Consider the following 26,939-nt stretch of genomic DNA (forward strand, 5'->3'; position numbering starts at 1 on the left):
CAGTGAAAGTAAGATCACGAAGAACTGTTCATGCCTGACAATGGATATCTTGGGTTCCCTGGTTGTAATTCACAACTTCAAAAATAGCTTTTGACTGCAGACGTGTACTCTTTCACTTTTGTGGTGCACTCAGCCCCCCTGTGGGTCAACTATAGATCTCATTACAGCTACTGGAAGTGCATACTTTTGTTTAGGTGACTGGAAAAGGAAGTGTAGCGAACAACTTAGTATGATGGGGTGGTTGTGTCGTGCAGTCGAACAATACAATGTTTTCCAGAGGATCGCAGTTCCCCCAAACATTGACGATTATCAACGAAGCTGGGCAAAAGTTTTGGAGTTACGCTGAATGGTATTGGCTCAGCAGTAATGATTGCTTACCCTCTGAGGGCAATAGCCTCATGCCCACAACTATGAAATATATTTAAGTAAGGTAGAGTAAGAAATTCTCAATAATAAAAAACATGGGGTTTGATATTCTTTGAGTAAAATATTGGTCAGCGATTACTTAATAATCGTCACATACGTTTATTTTAATGGAGATGAAAACAAAAGAAATCTTGCTTAATATCGAAGTGACCTACACAATACTTTTGTAAGAGAGGTCAATATCTTTTAATAGTAGCGGTCCATTCGTTCCCCGCGGTTCAGTTAAAAGTGTATGCAAAAGCATTCAAACACGTACATGTACTACCTGAAGATACGGTTAGGACCACAAGGCCAGACTAATTTGGCTTACCTTCAATCCATGTGAGACCAAAAATGCTATTTTTGACATACAAACATTATTGACGTTGATAAAGCCTTAGGTCTGCGTGCCATTGAGGGGCAAAACACACGTTGACTGGTCTAAGTTTTCTGCAGCCTCGCAATTAAATAGATGCTTTCATTTTTTTCAACTGCAATAAAAGAAAAGTATGTGATGATTAGTATTTAATCTCTGACCACTATTTTAATCTAGGAATATCAAACCACATGTTTGTTATTATTGAGAATTGCTTACTCTACCTTACTTAACCAAAAAAAATTATAGCAATGCATTCAAAAGTACTCTTTTGTTAGTATAGTTAGTGTACCTAGGTCCCTAATATACTGTAGTTACTTAGGGTGCAATTTACAACACCTTTTGCCCACCACAGTTGCACTTAAATCCACAAAAAGTGCTATATGCTGGTGCAAATGGTAGCTGCTGATTTGGAGAATTGGGATCTACAGACAGTTACACACACAGATTGAATCTATTACGGCCAAATATATGCAATTATGGTGAATTTGTCACAGTTCTAAATTTAGGGTTAGGGCTAAAAACAGAGGGATAGAGGGCTCGCTGTTGGGAAAGAAGTTAATAACAAAAAAGTCAAGACTTTGCGGGTATCTGCAACCACTTCTAAAGGGTTGTTAAACTTAATTTGCGCACCAACTTACTTACTCATGCCTACTACCCCTCCTGGGGAATAAGCCATCAACCAGGACTCACCAGCTATCTCTGTCCTGGGTTTTTCTTTCACTCAGACTTCAGGTGTGACCTCATTTCCTGGCACTCAGCCTCAAGGTCTCGGCCCAAGGGATTTCTTGGCCTTCCTCTTTTCCTTTTCCCTTGAGCGTGACAGGTCAGAGCTTGCCTTGTGGTGTTTGATGCAGCCTTGAGGAGGGTGTGACATATCCAGCCCTAGTGTCTTATGATTTCATCATGAGCAGGGAGTTGGAAAGTATTCTGCCATAGGATAAATGTTGCTTATGGTGCTCGGCCACCAAATTTGGAGGATCTACCTCAAACAGGTGTTGTTGAAGATTTGGACTTAGTTTGTGGTGGTCACTGTTGTCCTCCAACTTTCTGCTCCATACAGAAGGAAACATTTTACATTGGTGTTAAAAAGTATGATCTTGGTTTGCAGTTAGATCTCCAGATCTTCCTTGGCTGAACGAAGGCAGCCCTTGCTTGGCCAACTCCATCCTTTACATCTGCTTCTGTGCCGCCCTGCTTCTCTGTGAAACTGCCCAGGTAGCTGAAGGACTCAACCTCTGCATTGCCTGCTAGAGTGACTGCCATTGTGCTGGCCATGTTAGCTTTAGGATCTTGGGGTTTCCCCCTGTATATGTTGAGGCCAAGTTGTGCTGATGTGGCTGCTACATTGTCTGTCTTCTGTTGCATCTGCAGTTGCATATGGGAGAGTAGGGCCAGGTTGTCTTCAAAGTCCAGGTCGTCCGACTGCGTCCAAGGTGGCCACTGCCTCATGTCTTCTCCTTGCTATGGATGTCTTCATGGCAGCTGGAAGAGAAAAGGTGAGATTAAATAACCCTGGTGGGCTCTAAGTACTCACTTGGAAGGTTTTTGCTAGTTGTCGTCCATGTACTATCTTGCAGGTCATTACCTCATAGGAGGTTCTTGATGATTCTTATGAGTTTATCTGGCACACCATACTGAAAGAGGAGTTTCCAAAGGAAATCTCTGTCCACGCTGTTGAATGCCTTTTCCATAGTTGATCAAGTTGACATAGAGGGGGACGTTCCAGTCCATTGACTACTCAATTATGATGTGCAGTGTTGCAATGTGGTATGTGCAGGATCTATCTAGGCAGAATCCAGGTTGCTGGTCTTGCAGATGAGTGTCAACCTGTTCCTTCATTCTGTTCAGGATGACTCTGTTGAACACTTTGCCTGGGGTTGATTAAAGTGTTATTCCTCTGGAGTTTGTGCAGTTAGTCAGGTCACCTTTCTTGGGGATCTTGATAAGATGTCTCTCCTATCAGTTTGATGGCACCTTTTCCTCTTCCTAGATCCTTCCAAACATTATCAGGGAGCATGTCTACTGATGTTTCAATGTATGCCTTCAGTGCCTCTGCAGGAATGTTGTCAGGTCCTGCTGCCTTCCCATTTATCAGATGTTTGATGGCTTGCCATATTTCTTCCTTGGTCGGTCTGCTGCAGGTGATTAGCAAGTCCTCATCAGCTGGCTGTATGCATGGTGAAGCCTGCAGCATGGGATGCTTCAGCAGTTTTTCGAAGAGCTCCACCCATCTTTGTTGTTGGACTTCGTTACCCATTATTGTGTGCTAAGCTTTATCTTTAACAGGGCTTTTTGGTTTGCTGTATCTATCGGACAGTTTCCATGTTATGTTGCAGAGTTCTTTCAAGTTTTCATGGTTAGCAGCTTCCTGGGCTTCTGTGGCAAGACCATTGATGAATCTTCGCCTGTCTGCTCTTAAGCACCTCTTTGCTTCCATAGTGGTTTTGGTGTATTCGCCTTGAGCTTTGTCTTTTTACGCTCATGTTCGGCTGGTGTTGACTGCAGCTTTTGTTTGCATGGGGTTAGCTAGCCTGCCTTGTAAATACATCCTAGCTAGATTGTGCACCTACACCTGGCAATAAAAGGTTGAGTGGGACATTTGGTGTGAAAAATGCCCAACGGTTTCCTGGGCATTAAGGGAAAGAGATTTCCTCTAGAAGTAAATCAAGATACATTTACAAATATGGGCAATCCTGAGGACTAAGAGTATTGCAGTAAAAGTAAAGATAGAAACCTGTATTTATATAGGTATTTTTATTTGTATCATTTAGGATTTATTTTATTCCCCTAAAATGCATACATCTATTACAATCCTAGAGGCTTTATCAAAATTGTTATTTATATGGTATATTTAGTGTAGTAGCTTACTATAGTTAAATAACTACTAAAGTTCAACAGTCGTGTTAGTAAAGTAGATAAAAAATGGTCAGAAGACATCACGTATGTTAATTTCTGCTTTTTTGCAATTGCCAGAACCTACGACATTATCTAGTGGTGATTCAGAGTAACACACTCAAAATCAAATTTGTTATAGATGCGAAAAAAAGAGACAAAAAAATCCCTTACCAATCTCAAATAGTAGGATCAGCTAAAAAGCAGTATCAGCATTGAACAATAACACTGTCCAAATAGTGCCTTCTGGTGAAATTCTCTACATGAAGTCAGTTGACAAAGCTTTAAAAACCTTTGCTCGGCATTAAGGATGATTGGTATGTGCTGCCACTTCATTGTATTGCCTTACTGCTCTCAAATAAGACAGTGAATGAAACTTTGACCTTTCAGGCTCATTCAGAGGCACAGAGAAATGTTGGGTCCAAAAACGTAATGGGATAAAACCAAACCATACCCATTGAACTTTCTCGTGGGTCTTTCAGCAGCAGCTGCTACATAATGGGGGTGGTGGGTGGGGGGTTTGTGGGGAGGTGAACGAATAAAATAAAAATCCCCCTTACTTCCTCTGCAGGGCCGCCATCTCTCCTCTTGCGTTGTCTCTCCTCCGGAATTAGGAAGCACATAGGCTCCCCTACGCCAATCACGGCGCTGCTGTCACCAGCATGACAGCAGCATCATGATTGGTCTGAGTGCCATGGTTTGGCACCAAGACAGGCAGTGGGAGCCTGTGCATGTTCTCCACCCAGGCTGTGCAAAACAGCCCGGTGGAGAACATGGTGAGTGCGCATGACTGTTTGACCGGCCCAAGGCAGGCGGCCAAACATCATGCGCGATTAAGTGCATTAACCAGTCCTCCCCCTGCTGGCAGTGAGACAGCCCAGCCCTGCCCCGTAAAGCTGCCTCAGTAAGGAAAAATAAAACGATGATAAAAATATGTTATTTTCATTTCATTTTTCCCATTTTTCACTGCTGAAAAGCAGTGGGGTGATGCTCCTCTGCCTTAGTAGAGGAGCAGCCACTGGAGTATTCCCAAGCAGAACATTTAAAATGTTTCCAGACAGTAAGAACACAAGACTTTCCTCTTTGCGTACTGGTTTGGTTGCACAAATTCCTCCTGTAAAGCACTTCCTATCATGATCAGAATGAGGCCCTTAGTGGGTGCCTCTAACTTCTCCCTAGTGGCAAATTAGGGGCCTTTCCAAATAAGGGGTTGATTTGGCCTTATCAGCAAACTTATCAGAACCTTCTTCCAATTGCACGGAGGTCCTGAATCAGATCCCATGGCTTGATAAACTCAGCTATAGCAAAAAGCTGATACTGGTTTGGGTTCTCCAGATAATGTACATTTTCTATACCTTCGTAAGATGCGATGCAATGAGACATAACTCAGATTTAGTTTTAGTATTACCTTTTGGGTATATCTCGGAGTGTATGAGGAGTTGCACCTTTTTTTGTAATCCATGTGGAGCTCTTTGGAGGACTTTATAGTTTGCAAACGTTTTCCCTTTGCTTTATCCGCATGGAACATCTGACTTTGTGACACTTTGAAAAAAATTACCTTGTTTAATACTAGCAAAAGAGTTCTGCCTTATATAAAAAAAATCACATAAAACAGTGTTCTTTTCCTGCGCAATGCCATTGTGCATAGAAAAACTCTGCAAAGGGTAAACTTGCATAGAAAGGCATGTAGACAGGTGTCATTACTGTGAAGATAAACTAGAGAACTTGGCAAACATCTGGGACGTAGTACAACTTTTCCTGAGAAAAATAACTTTGCACATCCATAGTCATTTCAGGTGTGTAGTAAAGCTATTAATGAATGATGGCCATTTCTAAAATTAGCCTCACCTTTGACAAACATTTGATGGCATTATTTTTTATATGGCATAACACCACAGAGAAAGAAAGGGTCCGAGGGACGTTTTAAGACCTGCCATGGTTCATGTCCCCCAACGACAAATCATACAACAGGAAGGGAACCAGGGGTCTTAGACAAGGGCCAGGTCATACAGATCCTGCTCTAGTAACAACTGCTGCTAATTCAGTTACAGGTATCAGATTACCATACTAATTCTAAACATCAAGGGTACATACTTGTGTAACTCAGAAGAAAGCACGAGTGGTTGTAAATGAGACTCACAAAAGAGATGCTAATGGATTCCCATCAAATGTCTTGCGATTATCTATATTCTCATTTGGTCATCCAAACAAACATGGGGTGGTTCGTCCCTTGATCATTGGGATCATATCCACACCCAGTTGATAAAGAAATCTCAGTGAGTCAAACCCACATGCACTGAGCTGACCATGAGATATATCACAACGTATGGGAAAAAGTACAGTGCAAAAAATGATGTGTGGTGAAATAAAATAGAGTGGTAAAACAGTTGTAACTACCTTTTATTCAAGAAATATTGTTTCACCCTCAAGTTAAAACCAAGAACAGTGCAAAATCGACTAGCAGTCCTAAACAAATATCGACTACCACAAAAAAAGGCCAACATGTTTCAGCCACCAGGAAAGAGGTTCCTCAGGCTTTCTTCAGGGCCTCTGTTCTCAAAAATTTGCTACCGCTAATGTGAAACTCCATACAATGAAAAAAGTGAAAACAGTAAAAGGATATAGGTGGACATATTAGTCCATCAGCATGATCCAGGTCAATTACTGGAGTGGTCTCACATCCAGAATGCCCGGGGACTGCGCCTCACGTGGACCCTGCTCAGGAAGATGGAGGCCCCGCTCTGTCCGTCGTTGCCCCGTTCTAGGCACTGAATCAGAAAAAGAAGGAGAAATGAAAGCATTTATCCTTCTGTGCGTATAGTTTAAAAGGGTGCAGTTTTCTCATGCTAAACCCAATCTACTGTGTTTAGTAAATTGGGTTTAGTGTGGAAATGCCCATGCACCACCCTTGGCATGCCCCCATGGTGTAAAGTAATGTGAAGCAGCGCTATGTGCTGGTTCGCATTACTTTTACGTTATTTCCAGCGCTAAGAAAGTTTTGTGCTGGAGAGTAAATTTGGAAAAACAGATTTTATGCTATTTTGCATCACTTTGGTGACTCAAACATGTCGCAAAAACTTAGTAAATCTCCCCCTGTGTCCTGTCCACACACAAAGGGCTGCATACCCCCTGGAGTGAGTCTGGAGCAAGGGCAGGAAGAGAGGACCTCTGTGCACTTCAAAGCTTTCTTTGAAGTCTCCCCCACTTCAAAGGCACAGCTGGGTATTAGTACTGGACCTCTGACACCATAACGTCATTACACTTCTGGACCTGTGACTACTCGGCCAGGAAGAACTGCAGAGCTGCTGGAAGGACTGCCATTCTGCTGGACTGCTGCTTTGTTGGACTCTTGCCTTGCTGTGTTCTTGCCTTTTTGAGTTGCCCTGCTACCTGCTGTTCTCCTGCCCTGGGTGAGAATGATTGGACCTGCATCACTTGAACCCAGAGTGACTCCAAGGCCTTGCTGGGTTGCCTCCTGTTCAAAGTCTCTGGGATAGGAAACATTTCCAAGTACCTGCATCTGGAATCTACAAGCCGTGGACTGCCCTGCCAAGTGGTGTCACCCAACCCCAGTCCTGGACCCTTGGAAGTGAAACCTAAGGTTCATCTACCTCCAGAACTCACACATTCTTATTGGAACCGGTGCATCTTCGCCTTTGAGTGAGTTGGAACTAGCGTATCCTCGTTGTTGCATGGAGCAGACCCAGGGCATCACCTTCGGAACCAGAGCATCGCCTCCCGAATCGATGCATCATCTACTGTGGGAGCAGCAGCTGAGCATCGCATCCAGAACCAGTGCCTCACACTCAACGCATTATTGCAGTTGCATAGAGAAAATCAATGCATCTCGTCTACTACGTGGCTCAACACTAATGCATCACTTCGGCTGCACCTCGCATCTTCGTCGATGGTGACGCATCCCGGTTCAAGGCTGTTGGACCTGCCCCTTTTTGCATGGTTATCTCTAAATGTTTTGCCTTCTTCCTCCTATTTTCCAACTTTCTTTTTGTTCGCTTTAGGACTCTTGGGACATTACCACTTCCAATCAATGCTAAAGTGCATGTGCTTTCTCCTTTAAACATGGTATGATTGGCATATTTCATTTATATTCATGTCCCTTGTAAAGTGGTATACCATATACCCAGGGCCTGTAAATTAAATGCTACAAGTGGGCCTGCAGCTCGCTACTTGCACCACCCACAGAAGTAGCCTTTCAAACATATCTTAGGACTGCCACTGCAGGGAATGCGTGTGCAGTTTGTTGCCATATTGACTTGGCATTTAAAACTACTTTCTAAGTCTTAAACACTTCTATTACTACATATAGGTCTATTGGCAGGGTGCTGTGTAAGTAAAAGGTAGGACATGTGCCTTTATTGTGTGGTAGGTCCCGGTAGTGACAAATGCCCTATTTTCTTTCTCACTACTGTGAGGCCTCCTCGTCTCATAGGCTAGCATTGGGAATTCCCTTATATGTGTTTAAAAGGTAATTCCTATTTGAAAGGTGTAGTGTTGCCATGTTTAGCATGCTTGGAATAGTGGTGATAAATCCTGCTTAATGGTGTAGGTAGATTTCACATAACTATTATAAAAATGCCGCTTTTAGAAAGTGCTAATTTCTCTGTCCTTATTATTCCATATACTTTGCAGCCTCACTCTAATCCATTTCTAGGGATGATTGACAGTTACACTTTGTAGATACTTTACAGACAGCCATCACACAGGGAGGGTTGGGTGTGACATGGATACATCTGTATACGCATAGTCTTGTTGGGCTTGGAGAGAGGGAGTCAGGCTCACTTACATTTGTATAGGCTGTGTTCTGCCCTCACACAAAGAGCTGATTTACCCCCTACTGATGCCTGAGACAGGGCTGGGGTTGAAAGGGATTGTTGTGCACTTCTATGGTTTCTTTTGAAGTGCCCCCTAGATCAAAGACATTTTGAGTAGAAGTATAGGAGCTCTGACTCCATGATGGTAGGACACTACTGAAACTGAACGAAACCCTGCTGGAGTAAAGGCTGCTGCACCAGAAGGATTGCCACTTTGCTGTGCCTGACTGTTCCCAGGAATTGCTGGTCAGCTTTGCTGAGCTGCCCTGCTGAACTTTGCCCTGCATAGAAAGAACTTAGAAGAGGGACTCCAAGGGCTTGTTGGCTTGCCCCCTATTTTTCTTCACTTTCCCAAGGGACATCCAGGACCACGCAACTACCCCAAGCAAGTTTTCCATTCTACCAGGCAAACTGTTCCCTGTGTTGTGTGAACATTTTGAATCAGCCTCTAGGACCTGAGTGAGGTGATTTTCATGCAGCCTTTCTACACCTTGCTGCTCGTGGCTGTGCTCCTTTTGATCACTCACTGGGAGTGCAGTTTTTCCCCCCTGGGAGGAGTGCCTGGGGAGAAGTAAGGTGGTGTTTGCAGTCAGTGATTACAGGTGGTGTATTTTGTGAACGAAAAGTACAGATGGAGCCATGCTCTCTAATTGTGTCTACTGCTCTCTACAACAGAAGAGGGTCCGATCAGAGCAAGTGCCTCTGGGCTGACTCTCTGACTCCCTGGGCGTGCACAGGTGCAACTTACCCCCCGGCTCCAGCACAGGTACTGAGTCACACACCTTCCAAACACCGATTTCTTATTGTTTGCTAAACCCATTTAATGATTTGGAAAAATTAATTCTAAATCGTTAATTGGTTTAGTACATTTCAAAAAGTGTTTTAGGGAGTCGCAAACCCTCAGATTTAGCTATTCTGAGGGTTTCTGGCTGTTAAAACACTTTGCCATTGAGGCCTACAGTCTTCGTTATCTTCATAGTCTTGTACTGCCTAGGTATTAGACAATGCAGTAGCAATTATTCTGCCTGACCAAGGGTGATGCTGTGTTTGCAAATGTGCAGTGTTTTCTTGACAGAGGGTTGTTTGCTGGTGCACTACAGTAATACAAAGGCCTTCCATTCCTCTCCTTTAAATAAAGTCGAATTCTAAGTGCCTTCTGTATCCACAACTAAGGGAACATAGACACAAGAATACAAGTTGATTTATCCCACATTATGCCACATTATTCAGTTTTCTCATGTGGACAAATCAGGAGTTTAAGACTTCAATTTAGACCCTGGTGGAGGGAGGTGGTTATTTTCCACTGCAAAGCTACCCCACCAACCATCAAGCCACAAGTTAGAAGCTGGTGGCAGAGGTAGGGATGATGACAATCAGATGATGGTATTACTGCTCCGACCCCTCCAGCGGCTCGATAAAAATGATTGCATGTAATAAAAAGAAGGTTCTATTTGCCACTTAATTTTTACTTGACCTGACACAGCGCGAGGATTATGGTGGGGTCTTTTACCAAAGGCCTGACAGTAGCACTGCATTTCCCATCTACAAGGTGTCAGGCAATCCCAGGGGAGTTTCCCAATACTGCTGGGCATAAATAAACGGCAGTGGAGTGGAAATCCTATGGATTTCACACGACTCATAGTTCTCCACCAAGCGGTGTTTGCACCAGTTGGCAATGCAGGTGTACCAAGGGCATGAGCAAAGCCCTACTTACCCCAGTCTACTGATGTATACCTCCATTCTTATACCATGGCCCTACCAACCATGTAGAGAAGGAAATTGGCACCTGGGCTGTGGCAAAGGGAGTGATTGGGTAGTGGCAGAGTTTAGGCTTGGTTGGAGGAAGTGCCTCAGCATAGGTCTGTAAAATGCTTCATTGACATGAACAGCTAGACTACATTTCAATGTTTCCTGATAGTGGCATCATTGAAATGCCCTCAATATCCCACTTATGTTATAAAGAATAATAAAAGTAGTGCCTCACCTACAACGGCCTAAGTTCTACATTCTATGATAAACAGATGTGGTAGTAACTGTATGCAGAGGCCTCCGTGTGGGGTGATGATGTAGGGTGGGGAGTAGGGGAGGCAAGGGGGCAGAATAGGCCTGGCAAGAAGAGCACTGTATGCTCTACCTGCGAGAATGATAATTGGGGGATGAAGCTTTTCGGCTACTGCAGGTAAATCCGCATGCCATATAACCGGGCAGAATTAGATCCATGTGGAGGATGTTTACACTTTTCTCTTGTGTTTCTAGCATGTAGATGGGGACCTTAGTAATGGGGAGCAATTTACCAGGCATGAGTGCTTGGGTATGTTATGTTATGTTTATGTTAAAATCAATTTGTAAAGCGCTCGTACGCCTGTGGGCTTCATGGCGCTATAGGGAAAGTGAAGAATCTGTCCAACACAACACTGAGCTAACAATGGCTAATGGTAGGCTTGAGAGAACAGCCAGGTTTTTAGTCCCTTACGAAAGGTGAGTAAATCCTTACTCTGCCTAATCGGTAAGGGGATGGAGTTCCAAAGTGAGGCTGCTAGATGGCGAAAGCAGCAGCCTCCCTGTCGCTTCCTTTTAAAGCGAGACACCTCCAGTAGGGATTTTTGAGCAGAGCGCAGGCTTCTGGTGGGAATATATTTAGAAACCAGACTGCGAATAAAGGCAGGGCCTTTATCTTGTGTGGCCTTGAAGGTGATACAACCTGCTTTAAAGGCTATGCGCTGGGAAATCGGAAGCCAGTGTAGCTTTTCTAGTCCTGGTTTAATAGAAGACCATTTTGGCTGTTGTAAAATGAGTCTAGCCGCCTGATTCTGGACTAGTTGAAGTCTCTTCGACAGGCCCACTGGAAGTCCCAGGTAGACGCTGTTGGAATAGTCCAGGCGGGACATGACCAAGGCAATAGTAACCTGGATTAAGGCAGACTGGGTGAGGAGGTGAGCAATTTTTTTTATTTTCCTCATTTGGAAAAAGCTTGCTGAGACCACGGCGCCCACCTGGGTTTTTAAGGACAAGTCCGTGTGGAGCGTGATACCTAGGCTCTTTACAGCAGTGGACCTTACGGGGGGATGCCCAGGTCTGCTGGCCAGAAGTTAACACTCCAGCTGGATAAACTGTTCCCGGGTAAAAGTAGTTCTGTTTTGCCCGGGTTGAGTTTTAGATGGTTTTCGTTCATCCAGCATTGGATGTGTTTCATGGTGTTCTGAAATTCGGACAAAGCATCAGGGATGTTCAGATGAAATAATAGCTGTAAATCATCCGCGTAGTTGAACACCGTGACTTTAAACTTCTTAAGGGAATAAAGAAGAGGGGGGAGATAAAGATTAAATAATAAGGGGGATAATGACGACCCCTGCGGGACTCCACAGGTGGACGTATGCCTAGTGCCTATAAAGCTGCCCAGTTGAATTGCCTGAGTCCGGCCCTCGATAAAGGATGTGATCCAGCTCAACGCTGGTCCTCTCAGGCCGGCCTGTTCGACACGGTTGAGCAAGATGTCATAGTCAACCGTGTCGAACGCAGCCGAGAGGTCAAGCAGCACCAGGGCTTGGTGTGTATTGACATCCGCATTGGCTCTAAGGTTGTCCTGAACCGCCAGGATCACCGCCTCTGTTGAGTGACCCGGGCGAAACCCCGCTTGATTAGGCTCCAAGTAGTGGGTGGTCTCGATGAAATTAGAGACACTCTTAGAGACATGAGCCTCCAGCACCTTTGAAAGGTAGGGCAGCAGGGAGATAGGTCTGTAGTTTGTAAGATCCGAAGGATCCTTCCCTTGTTTTTTTACCAAAGGTATAAGGAGGGCTTTTTTAAAATCTGTGGGGACTCTGCCTTGTCTGGGGGATTCATTGAGAATAGGCAGGAGTGCATGTGGGAGGGATAGGCCTAATTCTCTAAAGATAGAAGGGGGACAAATATCATTAGGTGACCCTGATTTGATCCGTTTAAGAAGTTCCGACAATTGTTTGGAGTCAATCGGGGGGATGTGATCTAAGATCTCTGGATTCATGTACGCGTCCTCAGTGATGTTGCTGGCAGGGTGTGGTGGTATACTTTGTTTGATTGTAATGATTTTATTAATAAAGTAGTTATTCAAATCATCACATAAAGCTTGAGATTGTGCGATAGGTAGTGACGTGCGCTCATCGTTACAGAGGTCGTTCACTATTCTAAAGATGTCTTTAGTTTGATTCTTTGATTTCAGAATTATGCCTGAAAAATAATCGGTCTTCCTCTTAAGGATGGTTTTTTGGTAAAGACGGCGGCTCAGGCAGTAGACCTCTTTATCTTGTGGAAGATAATTTCTGCGCCAAATTCTCTCTTTTTGTCTGACCTCTAGTTTGAGTTGTTTGAGGTCCGCAGAGAACCATTTGTGAGCCTCTTTGTCGCGTGAGCGGGAGAATTTTACACTTGGGGCATGAATATTGGCAGCACTTTGGATCCACAAGAAGAGCGCCTCATAGATATCATCTACGTCCCCCATGTTGTCAAATGGTGGCAGTGTGGAGGCCAAAGTGTCCAGAAAAGCAGAAAGATCTATTGCCCCCCATTTGCGAGTTTCCCCATCAGGCTGAGGAGGCCCCTGAGCCTATTGTATGGCCAAGACCAAGGGCTTTTGGATCCTAATGCACCTCACCACCAATTGCTGCATCACACAAAAGCTGCATTTTCATTGTTTGCGCCGGGTGCACCCTTTAAAAGGTGTGGCCAGCGCAAACAATGATAATGCTTAGTTTTATGATGAACGAGTGCCCTCCCCGGGCAGCCGCAAACTCACGCTGTTTTGGGGACAGCACATTCAGGTGAAAAACGGAGCAGCTGCTTTAAAGTAGCTCCGTGTTTTCACAGTGCAGGTGGCAACCCGCATGCACTTCGAAGAGGGATTAGTGACTTTACCCTCCTGCAAGGGGATGTCTGGGGGTCCATAGAACCCCCTTTACCCTCTGCAGAGGGCTGCCATCAGCGGGTGCACTGACAGTGTGCCACCTTTTAGATGGTGCACTGTGAGTGCGCCTCCTGAGAGCTTCTTTGCCTCTGCGCCCGCATCTGTAATATGGCCCTCTGAAGATAGGGCTGGCGCTTTATGTGTGCCAGCTCTATCAGTATTTCAGAATGGGCCGCACAAGCAGCTGTGGCCCCTTCTGTAATACCAAAGTGCCGCAGGGGCGCGCAAAGCGGGTGCAAATGCCTGTTGCACCCCCGGGGCAATTGTATATTACAGTCCCTGATGTGGATATGTTCATACAATCAAAATGGAGCTACTCTACATGCACACATAAGGGGTTTTACCACATGTATACTGGTGGTAATCCTCATTACATTGATACATACTGTCTGTCCATCAGGGCCAAATCTAGTAATACGTTCCCAATACCTATACTGATTAGTTGTAAACTACATTTGCATAAAATTGCTATGTGTGAGAGTTGTGCGCATATTGTGTAGTAATAGTGATCGCCCGACTTGATGAAGCCCTCAGAGGACGTCAGCCTCTTCCCACCTCTTATTGAATATTTAACTTGAATATTTGAATATTTTCACACAATACACACGCAGAGATGCAGCAGTAGAATTCCAGGCTAAAGTCTGCTGGCATGGGTATTGAGAAACAGAAACAAAATTGTTCTATAATGTGAATCTAACAAAAATATGGAGAATGTGCATTTTAGGACAACAGCTGTGTTATTAAATTATACTTGAAGCAAAAAGCCCCTCTGTTACTGGGCTTGGTTCTAGTAGTAATGTGTACAGTTGAACTAGCCAGGATAGTGCAAAGAAACATGTTTTGTAGTAACTGTAGACATTATGCAATTCGTACAAAGTTTAACATGAAACAAATGTATTTATGAGTATTATAAACCAGCGCCAGGATGAAGTGATGAATAACCACTTACTGATTACTCAGTCTTATTGTGGAAAACAAAGTATTGTATGAAACAGAAAAATTAGCTCAGATATGTTATTAGAGAAACATAGTTTTCGGTAATAAAATGAGCAGTAAAAAATGCTAGAGAGAATTACAAAACATTTATCAAACAGACAGCTGGATAATATTTAGAATTTCCAATTATTCCCACTAAACATTTTTTTGTTTAAAATTATCTTTCCTTTAGTTTGTAGCAATTTTGTTCAGTAATAATGTAAGTAGCACAGTGATGTATGGTTAACCTATTATGTATAGTTAAATTAAATATGGGAATTGCTTGCTCAACCCTTACCTTAAAAATTTCGGAGGTACTGTAATGGTTTACCAAAATAGTGTTTCTATTCGAAAAATCAAAAAAAAATTGTTTCTTCCCCAAACATGGACAAAAACTAAAATAAAGCACATACACAGCCATTACCATTAGCTCACAAACATATGCTACACGTCATCTCCTATATATTATTTTTTAGCTTTTCCAAACGTAGTTTAGTTAACATTTTAGAAATATCTATTATTTCTAAATCCATGTGCCTGTTTGAACTTCATTACCTCCCAATGATACTGACGGAACGTCTTGAGACAGTATCATGAATTACATACAGACATTATTTTGATGCAATAAACATGTGATTTTTAAGAGTGTCTTAACAAACACACATGTTTATTCCTGGCTAAAACATGTTTCTGCAAGTGCCACACCTATATTTTACAGGTTTCTTCTAAAGGAATTAAAGCAAGATTGTGCTAAAAGAGAAAAAGCATATCCTTCCGCCAACATATGTGAAAATAATCTCTGATTTGAAAGTGCCTTCCGCTTCCTACCGTGAGTGCCTCTTTACACCGGTTGACCTGACTGTAAAACATGGGTTTGGCACTGAAACATGTGTTTTTATATTTTTGCTCCTTATTAACCAGATAACACATGGGATGCAATGAGAATTTTCATAAAGACACAATTTTAATTTCCTATTTCGAAGCATGGTTGAGAATGGCTGTTGGATTGGTAGACACTGCATTGGTAGACATTGCATCTTATGTGGGATGTATCTGGTCTCTTATTATTTGTTTTATAGTGTCATTTCAATGTAATGTGCTGTTTTTTGTGTCTTTGTTGTCTCTTTTTTTTCTTTGTCCCTCCAACAGCATTTTGTCCCGCTCAGGGAAGAAGGAGAATCAAGATGCCTCCAATTTGACAGTGCCCATGACCATGTGTCTCTTTCCTGTGCCATTCCCACTCACCCCATCTTTAAGACCGCAGGTCAGTTCCATCAACCCCACTGTTACTCGCTCCCTCCTTTACAGCGTCCTGCGAGATGCTCCGTCTGAACGAGGCCAGCAAAGCCGCGACGCTCAATTATCAGAGTACCCATCCCTGGATTATCAGGGCCTCTACGTCACACTGGTGACTCTGCTGGATCTAGTCCCCTTGCTACAGCACGGTCAGCACGGTAAGCAAACATGTTCTTTGGTAAATTTCTTAAAGTAATTTCTCAAGACTGTTGGATCTTAAAAATGTATCTCATGGGTGTAGGCTGCGTAGAAAATGGTCAAATTTATTTTTGAATAACTTGGAAGGGTTCATATTGTTGTGATATAGACTGCACAGCAGAGTAAAATGGATAAAGCATAGAAAAAGTGGTGGAAATACAAAATACCAAATGTTAGGCAAAACTGGTCATCAAGCCAAACTAGACAAAATATTACAATTTAATCTCCAATGCTGAGCAATCTTACTGGCATTCACACCTCTAACGGTAAGACTCTTTGCAATAGCCCAAACATTGACAAAGCTCTCGGGGCAATACCATCACATGGCAATTCCACCACCAATGCTGACAGATAGCTTTCAACCCAAGTTAGAATGCACGATTCGCCCACATCCCATTGTAAGCGATGTTTATTTTTTATTCCCATAGCAATGCTATTCTGTAATGTCCTGCGATTTCAATTTTCAAAAAAATATTTGAAGCATTCTGCGATAATGTTTCATTTTTCCACCCACTACCTCCTTAAGAAGGCAGTTCTAATTGTGTAAAATGTGTCTGTTTTCAGCATGGTTGCTGAAGTCTTACCCACAACTACGGTCGCCATTTTAAGAGCTGTATGTGGCTAGTTGTCTTTACAGCTCAATCCAGATTTCATCGGGGAATTATTGAAGCAACCTCCTATTTATCCACTTGGCCACTACAACTATTGGTCGATAACCAAATGTTATGCCACAGCAAAAACAACTGATAGGACACTCAGAAGAGCAGACAGGTATGCACTCCCTTACCAAGCTTAGGCACCACGGTGCCCTGACTAAGTGGCAAAACTTGATATGATGTGTTGTCAATTGTCTGATGACCTTGGACACAAGAAGTCTATGTCTGCTATTAATAGTGAACAATTTTATCACATTTTATTGGTGTACCTCCCATTCTGAACGATGAGATTGCAAAAGACTGGACAGCCTCCAGAAGTTTTGCAAGCTTCTGAAAACCTTCCTCGTTCCCTAAGGTTCCCTCAATTCCGCAAGTCCGGATCTAATCTATTTTCTTAGCGCTGGGACACCTACGGGTATCCATGCACTCTATAAATCCTATTCCATTCCAGATTACATTTTTACCGCTGACACTACCAAACACGCTCTTGTGGATCAAGCCATAGAATTGAATAAAACTTTGCCCCTGGAAAGAGCACATGAGAAAATCCTAGACCTCCTGAAGTGAAGCCCTCAGTCCTGTCATGCACATATGCAGGGCTCACCAGTCTCTTGAAACATATGTGATATTTACCTACGGACCAGTGGCCTAACATTAGCCCCCACAGCCTCTGTGGTGCAGGGGTCCCACCGACCTCCAGGGGGCCCCTTTGGCACTGTGCACAAGTGGCTTGCACCTTGATTTAGAGGTCCTGACTGGGACTGGAGCGTGGAGGCCCCATCCATGTACTTTTCAGGATCGCCCCCTCAAGTTTTGTCATGCCACTGCTACTGACCCGCCTTAGCATGACTATTAACACTCAACTGAAGTCATAATCCTGTGCTGAAAATTTTCAGCTCTATCTTGTTGTAGACAAAGGAGCTAGCTAAATACAGTAGTGTCACAAGACATACTATCAACTGCCTGAAGTAAAGTTAACATTAATTGGAACATTGGAATGTTGAGCGCTCCTTTGAAGACAATGGAATGCTCCGGGCTTCTAATGGCTGGTAAAAGCCGGGAGCATCAACAATCCAATATTTTTCTTTCACAGCTGTTGCTGTGAACAAAGGCCTCACAAGACCCAAGTGGATTTTAACCCCCTCGTGCTCTTTTAGGCCTTTTGTTTTTACAAATTAGAACATTCTGCCCTCTATGGGCGGATGCTCTAATAGTTAAAGCCCTCCATAGTGGGCTGTACCGGTCGTTAAAGGCCTCTGGTATTTAGTAGTGTCACAAAATATAAATATTACGTTCTAAAAATAAAGTGTAAGCCCCCTCCATTAGGTGATAGCTTCATTCTCCTCCTGTGAAAAAAAGTCTGCTTTTTTAAGGAATTCTCTCTAGCCGTAATATGTGCATGAGACAACACTAATATCATAACTTGATTAGTATGGACTCTCTAAATGCCTTTTCCACTGAACAAGGCATAATCAGTATCCCAGCTTTCAAAGCGACTACTAATGAGCAACTCATTCTCTCTAGTATTACTCTTGCCCACTGAGATACACTAGTAACAATCTTCCATCTTAAGAGCAAGCCAGGGCTCTTGTTTCCCTTTGCAGCAATTTCAAGATAACAGCATCAAAGGCATAGTAGCATGCAATGTGCTTTACACACATGAGATCACTCACTCTGTCACTGACTTGCTCTTCAAACACATTTTTACATACTATCATCTATCATTAAGTTGTGTCTAAGAGGGCAATGTTGTGTTGCAGGAAATGCCCTTTGCTCGCTTCGTGTCACCTGAATTTTCGACACAGTCAGAATCACTCATAGCTCCCAAAGGCACTGACAGCCCTCCCACCTGTTTGCTTCCTTTGTGCCCTTTATGGTTCCCTTCTGGATGAAAAAATGAACTATGCGACTGCGTGGAAAGGAGTGTATGCGGCCTATGTTTTGCTTTTACCTTTCCAGAGTGAAAGCTTTTCGAGCTTCATGGTCCCAACTGTGGAGCAAAATGTGAATTTACAATTTTCAGCTAAGAACATTTTGCCTCTAAAAGCATAGGCGCCTATGTATGTATGTATTTATAAACCGTTTTATAGCGCGCTCCGTTACTTGGGAGTATCCTGGCGAGATTGGGAAGAGGCAGAAGTAAACAAACGGAAAAACAACTTAGGTCACACTCCTAAACAGATGGGTTTTCAAATTTTTCTTAAATTGAGCAACACATTGCATGGACCGCAGGTGAAAAGGGAGACGGCCCGGCCCGGCCAGCGACTACAGCTATAGACTGGCCCCCTAGTCTAGTTCGCTTGAAGCGGGGAAGAGACATTTTAAACAGAGTGGATAATCTGAGAGCTCGAGTGGGGGCATAGAGGGCGAACCTCTTCTTCAGATAAGCAGGACCTTGGTCATGGGTTGCTCTAAACGAGAGTACTAAGGATTTGAACAAGATGCGCTGGGATACAGGCAGCCAATGGAGATTACACAAATCAGTACGAACACTCTTCCATCTCGGAACGTTAAGTAAGAGATGGACAGCAGCATTCTGAATGATTTGTAGGCGTTTAACCAAGTATGCTGGAATGCCGCTAAACAGGGCATTCGCATAATCCAGCCTTGCCAACACATTGCATGGACCGCAGGTGAAAAGGGAGACGGCCCGGCACGGCCAGCGACTACAGCTATAGACTGGCCCCCTAGTCTAGTTCGCTTGAAGCGGGGAAGAGACATTTTAAACAGAGTGGATGATCTGAGAGCTCGAGTGGGGGCATAGAGGGCGAACCTCTTCTTCAGATAAGCAGGACCTTGGTCATGGGTTGCTCTAAACGAGAGTACTAAGGATTTGAACAAGATGCGCTGGGATACAGGCAGCCAATGGAGATTACACAAATCAGTACGAACACTCTTCCATCTCGGAACGTTAAGTAAGAGATGGACAGCAGCATTCTGAATGATTTGTAGGCGTTTAACCAAGTATGCTGGAATGCCGCTAAACAGGGCATTCGCATAATCCAGCCTTGCCAGGATGAGAGCCCGAGCGACAGTCTCCTTTGCTTCTCTGGGGAGCAGAGGGAAGAATTTTCGCAGCATTCTCAGCATGGCAAAGCATGTCCCAGATAGCCTCTTTATATGGTCCTCAAATCTTAGTTCCTCCCCGAACCAGATGCCAAGATTTTTCGCGGGGCCGCCCATCTCCTTGGGGCTGGGAATGTTCGGAGGCCACAGCGAATTCCTGAAATTGGGAGGGAAAGAACCATAGAAGAGCACCTCGGATTTGTCCTCATTGCATTTCAACTGGGGCAAAGTTAGCCAGCGACAGACTGAGGACAAACACAGTTGGACTGCTGTAGTATCCAGGTGATCATCTGGCCAAGTGAACAGTAGCTGAGTATCGTCGGCATACCCTATAATCTTAGCCCCATACTGTTCCGCTAAATATACCAGAGGGGTGATGTAAACATTGAACAGTAGGGGACTAAGGGTAGATCCCTGTGGGACCCCCGTCAGGAGTGGTTTGGGCTCTGAGGCGTGGGGGGGCATCCAGACCTGTTGTGTCCTGTCTGATAGAAATGAGGACAGCCAGGCCAGGGCACCTCCACCAATGCCGATAGCAGACAGCCTGGCGAGGAGGAACTCGTAGGGAACGGTATCGAACGCGGCAGAGAGGTCCAATAAAATCAGGGCCGCTCTGCCGCCTCCGTCCAAACATTCCCGAATCGACTCCGTCATCTCAACCAGAGCTGTCTCAGTGCTATAGGCCGCCCTGAAACCAGATTGAACTGGGCGAAGAGCATTAGAGGTCTCAACGAAGCTCTCCAGTTGACGGAAGACCACTTTCTCACAAATTTTTGCCAATGCTGGTAAAAGGGATATGGGACGATAGTTACCAAAGACAGTAGCATCCAGCCCGGGTTTTTTTCAGAAGCGGCAGAAGCTTTGCCCGCTTCCAGCTAAGAGGAACCTCACCAGAGGATATGGAGAGATTCACTATCTGAGTGACCTCACTGCAGACAATGTCCGCCACCTCCGAAAGCACCCGGGCACGGCAGGGGTCAGCGGGAGTGCCCGATTTAAGAGATTGGAGGAGAGGCAGTACATCACAGTCCGCAACCAGCGAGAAGTCCATGAGCTGTTGCGTATTGCACAAACATGGCATAGAAAAAGGACCAGCCGCTGGGCAATCCGCTGGTAGCGCAGAGAGTAGGTCCTGTTGGATCCTAGTTATTTTGCTGATAAAAAAAATTAGACAGGTCCTCGCACCATTGCGCAGAGGAGGGGAGGATAGGAGCATCAGCAGCAGGGGATACAAAACTTTTGACAATAGAGAAGATCTCTCTACTATTATTTTCTGCTTTAGCGATGCGCCCTGCATAGTAGCTCCCTTTAGCTAACTTAATAGCGGCATAGTAATCTTTTTGGGCTGCGCGTAAGACGGACTTTGCCTCCGGACAATACCCGCGTCTCCACACTCTCTCCAGCTTTTTACATCCTAGTTTCAACTCCCTCAACTCAGGAGAGAACCAAGGTTGGGAGGGAGTGCGTTGGAGTCTAGACACGGTAGTCTGTTTAGTAGATGCATTAGCAGCCTGCAGCACCCACCCATCGAAGTCACTAACCGCCTCACCCATTACAGGAGTGAGCTTCGGGGGGGCTCTGGATAGGGCCTGTCTGAACACGACCAGGTTGACCTTTTGGGTATGGCTCGTGGGGGGTATGGAAGCTGTTCGACCTACACCCTCCACCTCCCACGAGAACCTGACAAGGTCATGATCCGACCACGTTACTTTTTCTACGCTTACAGTCTTGATAGGGAAGTTGGAACAGACCAAGTCTAGAAGGTGGCCTCCAACATGAGTCGGAGAGGTCACCCATTGTTTAAGCTGTGCAAGATCGAGGACTTCACCCAGCCTACGGGCTTCAGGAGAGTCGGAGGCATCAACATGAATGTTTAGGTCACCGATCAAAAGAAAACTTGGAAAACTTAAGGCCCGTGGCACTATACATTCTTCTAAAGAGTTAATGAAGAGGCTGGCCGAGCCCGGAGGCCTATAAATCAGTGAACCCCCTAAGGTGAAGTGAGGGGAGATAGTAAGGGAAAAGTGGAGAACTTCACCCTCAGCCCCCGCCGCGGGTTGCTCAGAGGCGAAGTGCCACCCCTCCTTAAAAATAATGGCTAATCTGCCCCCTCTGCCCGAAGGCCTATCAACCCTGGAAATCTTAAAGCCTCTGGGGACAGCAAGTTCCACGATCGGGGCAGACGAGCTGGTCATCCACGTTTCCGTTATGAAAAGCACCTCCAGCTGGCCATCCACCAGTAATTCAAAAATGTCAGCGGCATGTTTCACAACGGATCTGGCATTGATCAGCCCGGCCCTAATGATCGTACAGCCAGTGTCGCCAACTAGTCGCGGGGTAGGAAGGGCTGAGGAATAAAACCGCAACTTGGGCACTTCGCAATAGCACAATCCTGACCCGCGCGCAGACAAATCTCCCTTCTAGCGGGCAGAGCAAGACTCAGGAGGTCATGGCGGGAATACCTGATCTTATCTGAGCTGAACGCATCCGGAGATAATCGGGCAGAGTGACTGGCCCTGTGCCCGTCCGGGGCACGGACGGGCACAGACGGGCCCTCCTTTGGCGCGCAGACGGCGCGCCCGCTGCGCGTGTCCGCTGCGCGTACGATGAGGCATCGCTATTTGAGGCCCAAGCCCCTCCCCGAGCTGGACCGCTAACTCGAGTCCAGCAGGGGTCCGGGACTCACCAAAGATGGTGCCCGACCTGGCCCTCCACAGCAATCGGCACTAGCAAGCCGCGGTGGAAAAGGGGCACAGGGAGACCGGGAAGCAGCGCGCAGGAAATATAAACGGTACAATTTTAAAATACAACACACATCACAATTCTCAACTCAATTGGGTGTATAATGATGTATTTAAAATAATCAGTAAAACCAATGCAGCGTGGAGCAAGTAAGCAGAAGAGAAATTCTCGCAGTCTGCTCGCCTTTCCCAAACAAACTCTCAAGGTGCTGCCACCACCCTGATTATTCGCCTATTAGGATGGCGGACCGACCTGCGTCTCTCCTCCACCCCCGAGGTGGAGGGACTGTCAGCGGTCCCTCCCGTGGAATTAGGATGTGACCGCCACCCTGGCGGTCACATCCCCTATATTTAACATTGCGGCGGGTGCTGCTTTAAGCAGCACCCGCCGCAAAGTTAAATATGCATGCTGTGCATTCGCATGCACAAAGTGGCAGGCACCGTGCGGTGCCTGCCTCATTGTGCATGCAAATGCACGGGGGTACCATAGGTACCCCCCATGTGCACCCACCACGCCCCCTTCACCCTGTGGGCCCGCAACGGGCCCCCAAAGAAAAGACCGTATGCCTTTCCGTGGCGGCATTGCCGCCACAGAAAGGCATGTCCTGAGGCACATCATAATATGGCTGGCGGTGTCTGATAGACACCGCCACCATATTAGAGCTTTTCCGCCACGGTCAGAAGCCGAACGCGGCGGAAAAGCGGCAGACGGTCTTCCCGTCCGCCAATGACCCCCCCAGCCATCCTAATGTGGCGGAGGTCTTTTCATTCACCGCAGCGGTGAGTCCGCATCCTCCGGGCCGGCGGTGGCTTCCGCCGGCCCGGAGGATGCAGATTCACCGCAATCCTAATCGAGCCCTTAGTGACTTCCAGAAACCTCAGTCTAGTCCCTTATATTTGAATGGTCGTTTTACACCGTCAGTTATCCATCTTCCAATGTTCAAACACATTGGAATCAATTTGAAGAATATGGAAAAAGACTAAGAGATTGTCTCTCTTCTTGGTTAAGTGTGCAGTATCCGTTTCGTCCTCTAGGTTTCTTTAGAGATGCAACATCCCCATGGATTGTGTCCACCTGAGGCCAGAATGCCTTACATATCCTTGTTGATTTGTACATAGGAACGTACATATCAACAGCAATGACTAGAAAGAAAACACTCAAACACTCTCTAACTGTGCTCAAATCACACTTCACTAACGTTCTGTTCCACCACCAAACACAAAGCTGTACCCCCATTCACAATTTAAGCATTCACCCCGCAAACACACGCACACACATAGCCAACAATAGCAAATACACCAACACAAGCATATCCATTGCACGAACACAGAAGCTTCTTCTATAGCAACAGCAACGTTCTTTGATTGTCTGCCATTAAATCTCGGTCTATCCACTCCTACGCCTTCAAACACATGACTAGACTCGCTTCTGTCATTGCCACTCTGTCCAACACTTCCCATCCCACCACCTGCAATCTTTTCACATCCCTGAAATTCATCTCTGCCGCCTCCCACATTGTCTTCAGTATCAGAATCACACCATTCTAGTTCCTATCCTAAATGTCGTCTACAAAAATATCACCCTGCTGGAGTTAATAATAGAACATCTACATCAAAATGGGTGATGCTTTTGTAACAGATATATAGGACACAATATTATTGTCAGACAATATTTGTGACTGTGATATTCTGACAGACAACCAGCAATAATAGTAAAAAAAAATCAATACTCCACAGTAATCAGGCTTTGCTATAATAAGAGAGTCCTCAGATCAATGCCCACCTTCACAAATGATATGAACCATCTCTGTGGCTGCATGAGCATGTTGCCTCGTGCACAGAATTAGCTGTAATATGCCAACTGCACACAAGATCATTTCCAGGGTCAGACTGAGACAGAAAATAGGCCAGGGCACCAAAATGAAAATGTCACCCATTACTGAATTAGAGAGCCAAAAAAGTGGCCTATGTTTTCAAATTGGGGCAGTTTTGAACTTGTAAAGACAAGCTATGTAAATGCTTTGTTAGGTATGGAAAAGTGCATGGAATTGAGCTTTCTTTTTACAGATAATGTTTGTCTTAATATCGGAAAATAGTATTGCTGCTGGTAGATATTTAAATGATGTGCACTTAAATTTATGTATCGATCCCTTTTTTCATACATGTGTACTGTACTTTATCTATCTATCTATCTATCTATCTATCTATCTATCTATCTATCTATCTATCTATCTATCTATCTATCTATCTATCTATCTATCTATCTATCTATCTATCTATCTATCTATCCATCTATTTATCTGTACCTTTTCACAACTTAATTTTTCCATCACGTGTCTCTTTCACGCACTTTCGTATCTCATATCTCTTTTATTTTCTCTTTTTTTACTTCTCTTTTCAATTCCCTCTATCATGTCCTCCTCATTCCATTACCAAGGAGCAGAACACATTGCACAGTATTTTATTTTTATACTTGATTTGGATGATATGTTCTTTGTCGGGGTAGCACAAACCGAGATATGTGAGATTTATAATAAAAAATGAATATTAAACATGCTGTAGCACAATACAAGGTTGTTAACTCTGATTTCAAACTCTTTTTCACAGATTTGGGACAGTCCATATTTTATACTACAACATGTTTGTTGCCCTTTCTCAGCGACGATATCCTCAGCACTTTACCCTACACCATGATCTCAACCCTCGCCACCTTCCCGCCGTTTCTGCACAAGGACATTATTGAATATCTCAGCACGTCTTTCCTACCTATGGCCATACGTAAGTCATTTCAGTTCCAACATTATATTTTTCTACCCATAGGATAATTTGTGTTGGAATGTACTGAACTGAAATACCAATATTTCTCCTTAGATACTGCCTTCTTGGTTAGCAAGATGCTTGGATTTTGTTTGAAGGGGCGAACACAAGTTGGGGTGCACTTCTATAGCATTTAATTTTGTAAGAGTGGGAGATTGGGAAAGGGTTAAGACAAATTCCTTGATTTAGTAGAGAGTGCACCAAATGCATGGACTATGTGCGGATATTGGCTGTATTAAATGCCACAGTTGGAAGGAATCAGTAGAAATAGATTACACCAAAGGCATCCAGAAACTAAGAGGCGACAGCATGATCACCCTACTGCGAATGATGGAAAATATTTGTTTTCATCAGACTGGTGACAAATGTCTTGCAACTGGTCTGTTTTGCCGAAATAATAGCATGAGACCCATTGACTTCAGAAGCCAACAGAAGATCATTCCCATCATGAAATGTAATTAAAAAAGCCCGAAATGTTGACCAGGTTAATGTGTTTGTCTAAGACGAGCGAACACTGAGCCCTTGAATGCTACACTGGTCTTTAAATATCTATTAGCAAATAGAGCTCAAAAGTGGTTAGCCTTAAGACGTGGGGTGTGGGCTGTTACTTGAGTATTTTAAACCTGTCATTTTAAACTTGGGCTTTTGAGGGTAAGTGACGCATCCTGCTCGTCTTCGCCCACGACTCAGCAACTTTCCAGTTGGTTAGGGCCATACTGTCCACAACAGTAGACTTTAGACCACACTGTAAGGTCCTTTCCTCCACCTCCCAACTACACCCACACAGAACCAATGAGACATTAACTAGACAAAGCAGTGCACACAAACAGCTGATAGGGCATTGACAGCAGCAGGGCAAGGTTACCTTACGCACACTACGGGGCCATTAAGACAGCAGCAGCACAAACATTTCTCTCACACATGCAGCACTGATTTAAAATGGATAATTGCATTGCAACGTTCCCACATCACTGGTACAGCATAGGCAGCAGTAGTAAAAGACACACACACACACTTCTTTTGAAGGCGTAAATCTGGTCGAAACAATTGCAGAGGGATTTGCAGTTCTAGTAAAAGTTCTCCCCAATAATGCAAAGTCTTCTCCAATAAAGGTCGAGCTTCCTATAATGTCTGAAGTAACTTCAACTGGAAACATCTTATGCATGTTCTCACCAACAGCATACCTCAATTTCATTTCATCAGTTGTCCAATCAGTGGTAGATCAAGTTGTCATACCAAACAATGTCATGGAGAAACACAATCCTGATCCCCTAAAATTCATGTTCCCAGGATCTTCTGGCCCTGTAGACTCTGTTCTTGATTTCATTCCAGACAATGTTTCTGAAGGTCAGTTTGACACATTAAATCATCAAAATATTTTGATGATCTTGTCGCATTTTCAAAACACAAAGCACTTATCATCTGCAGACATCTCAAATGTAAGCTTTAGCCATAGTTTACTACCAATATTGAAGTACCCCATGCAACCTGGTCGTCAGCGACAATTGTGAAAAAGAGTTGGACAAGGACATCTGAGCTAGCTGACTGGGGTACAATTTTCAGGAAATCGTCTCCCATAAGGTGACCACAGATATTACGGAAACTCTCAAACAGGGATAAACCCTTCGAGCTTCATCCAAAGAGCACTCAACAGACAATTGATGTTAAAAATTCATCTTAATACACTAATCTGCTTATTAATATCAGCAAGAGCCTGGATCGTGATCAACAGGTCAGGCTGCT

At 44.4% G+C, this 26,939-nt stretch overlaps 1 protein-coding gene across 1 annotated transcript in view; it reads left to right on the top strand.

Annotated features, from left to right (window-relative positions):
- The window catches only part of UNC79 (unc-79 subunit of NALCN channel complex), a 644,685-nt gene that overhangs the window by 25,081 nt on the left and 592,665 nt on the right, over nucleotides 1–26,939 (top strand). Inside the window, exons 3-4 of the mRNA XM_086937713.1 lie at nucleotides 15,572–15,876; nucleotides 24,987–25,157. Coding sequence (XP_086793839.1) covers nucleotides 15,572–15,876; nucleotides 24,987–25,157 — 476 coding nt within the window. The remainder of the gene's footprint in view (nucleotides 1–15,571; nucleotides 15,877–24,986; nucleotides 25,158–26,939) is intronic.

Source organism: Lissotriton vulgaris, chromosome 9 (genome assembly GCF_964263255.1).
Source record: "Lissotriton vulgaris chromosome 9, aLisVul1.2, whole genome shotgun sequence".
NCBI lineage: Eukaryota > Metazoa > Chordata > Amphibia > Caudata > Salamandridae > Lissotriton > Lissotriton vulgaris.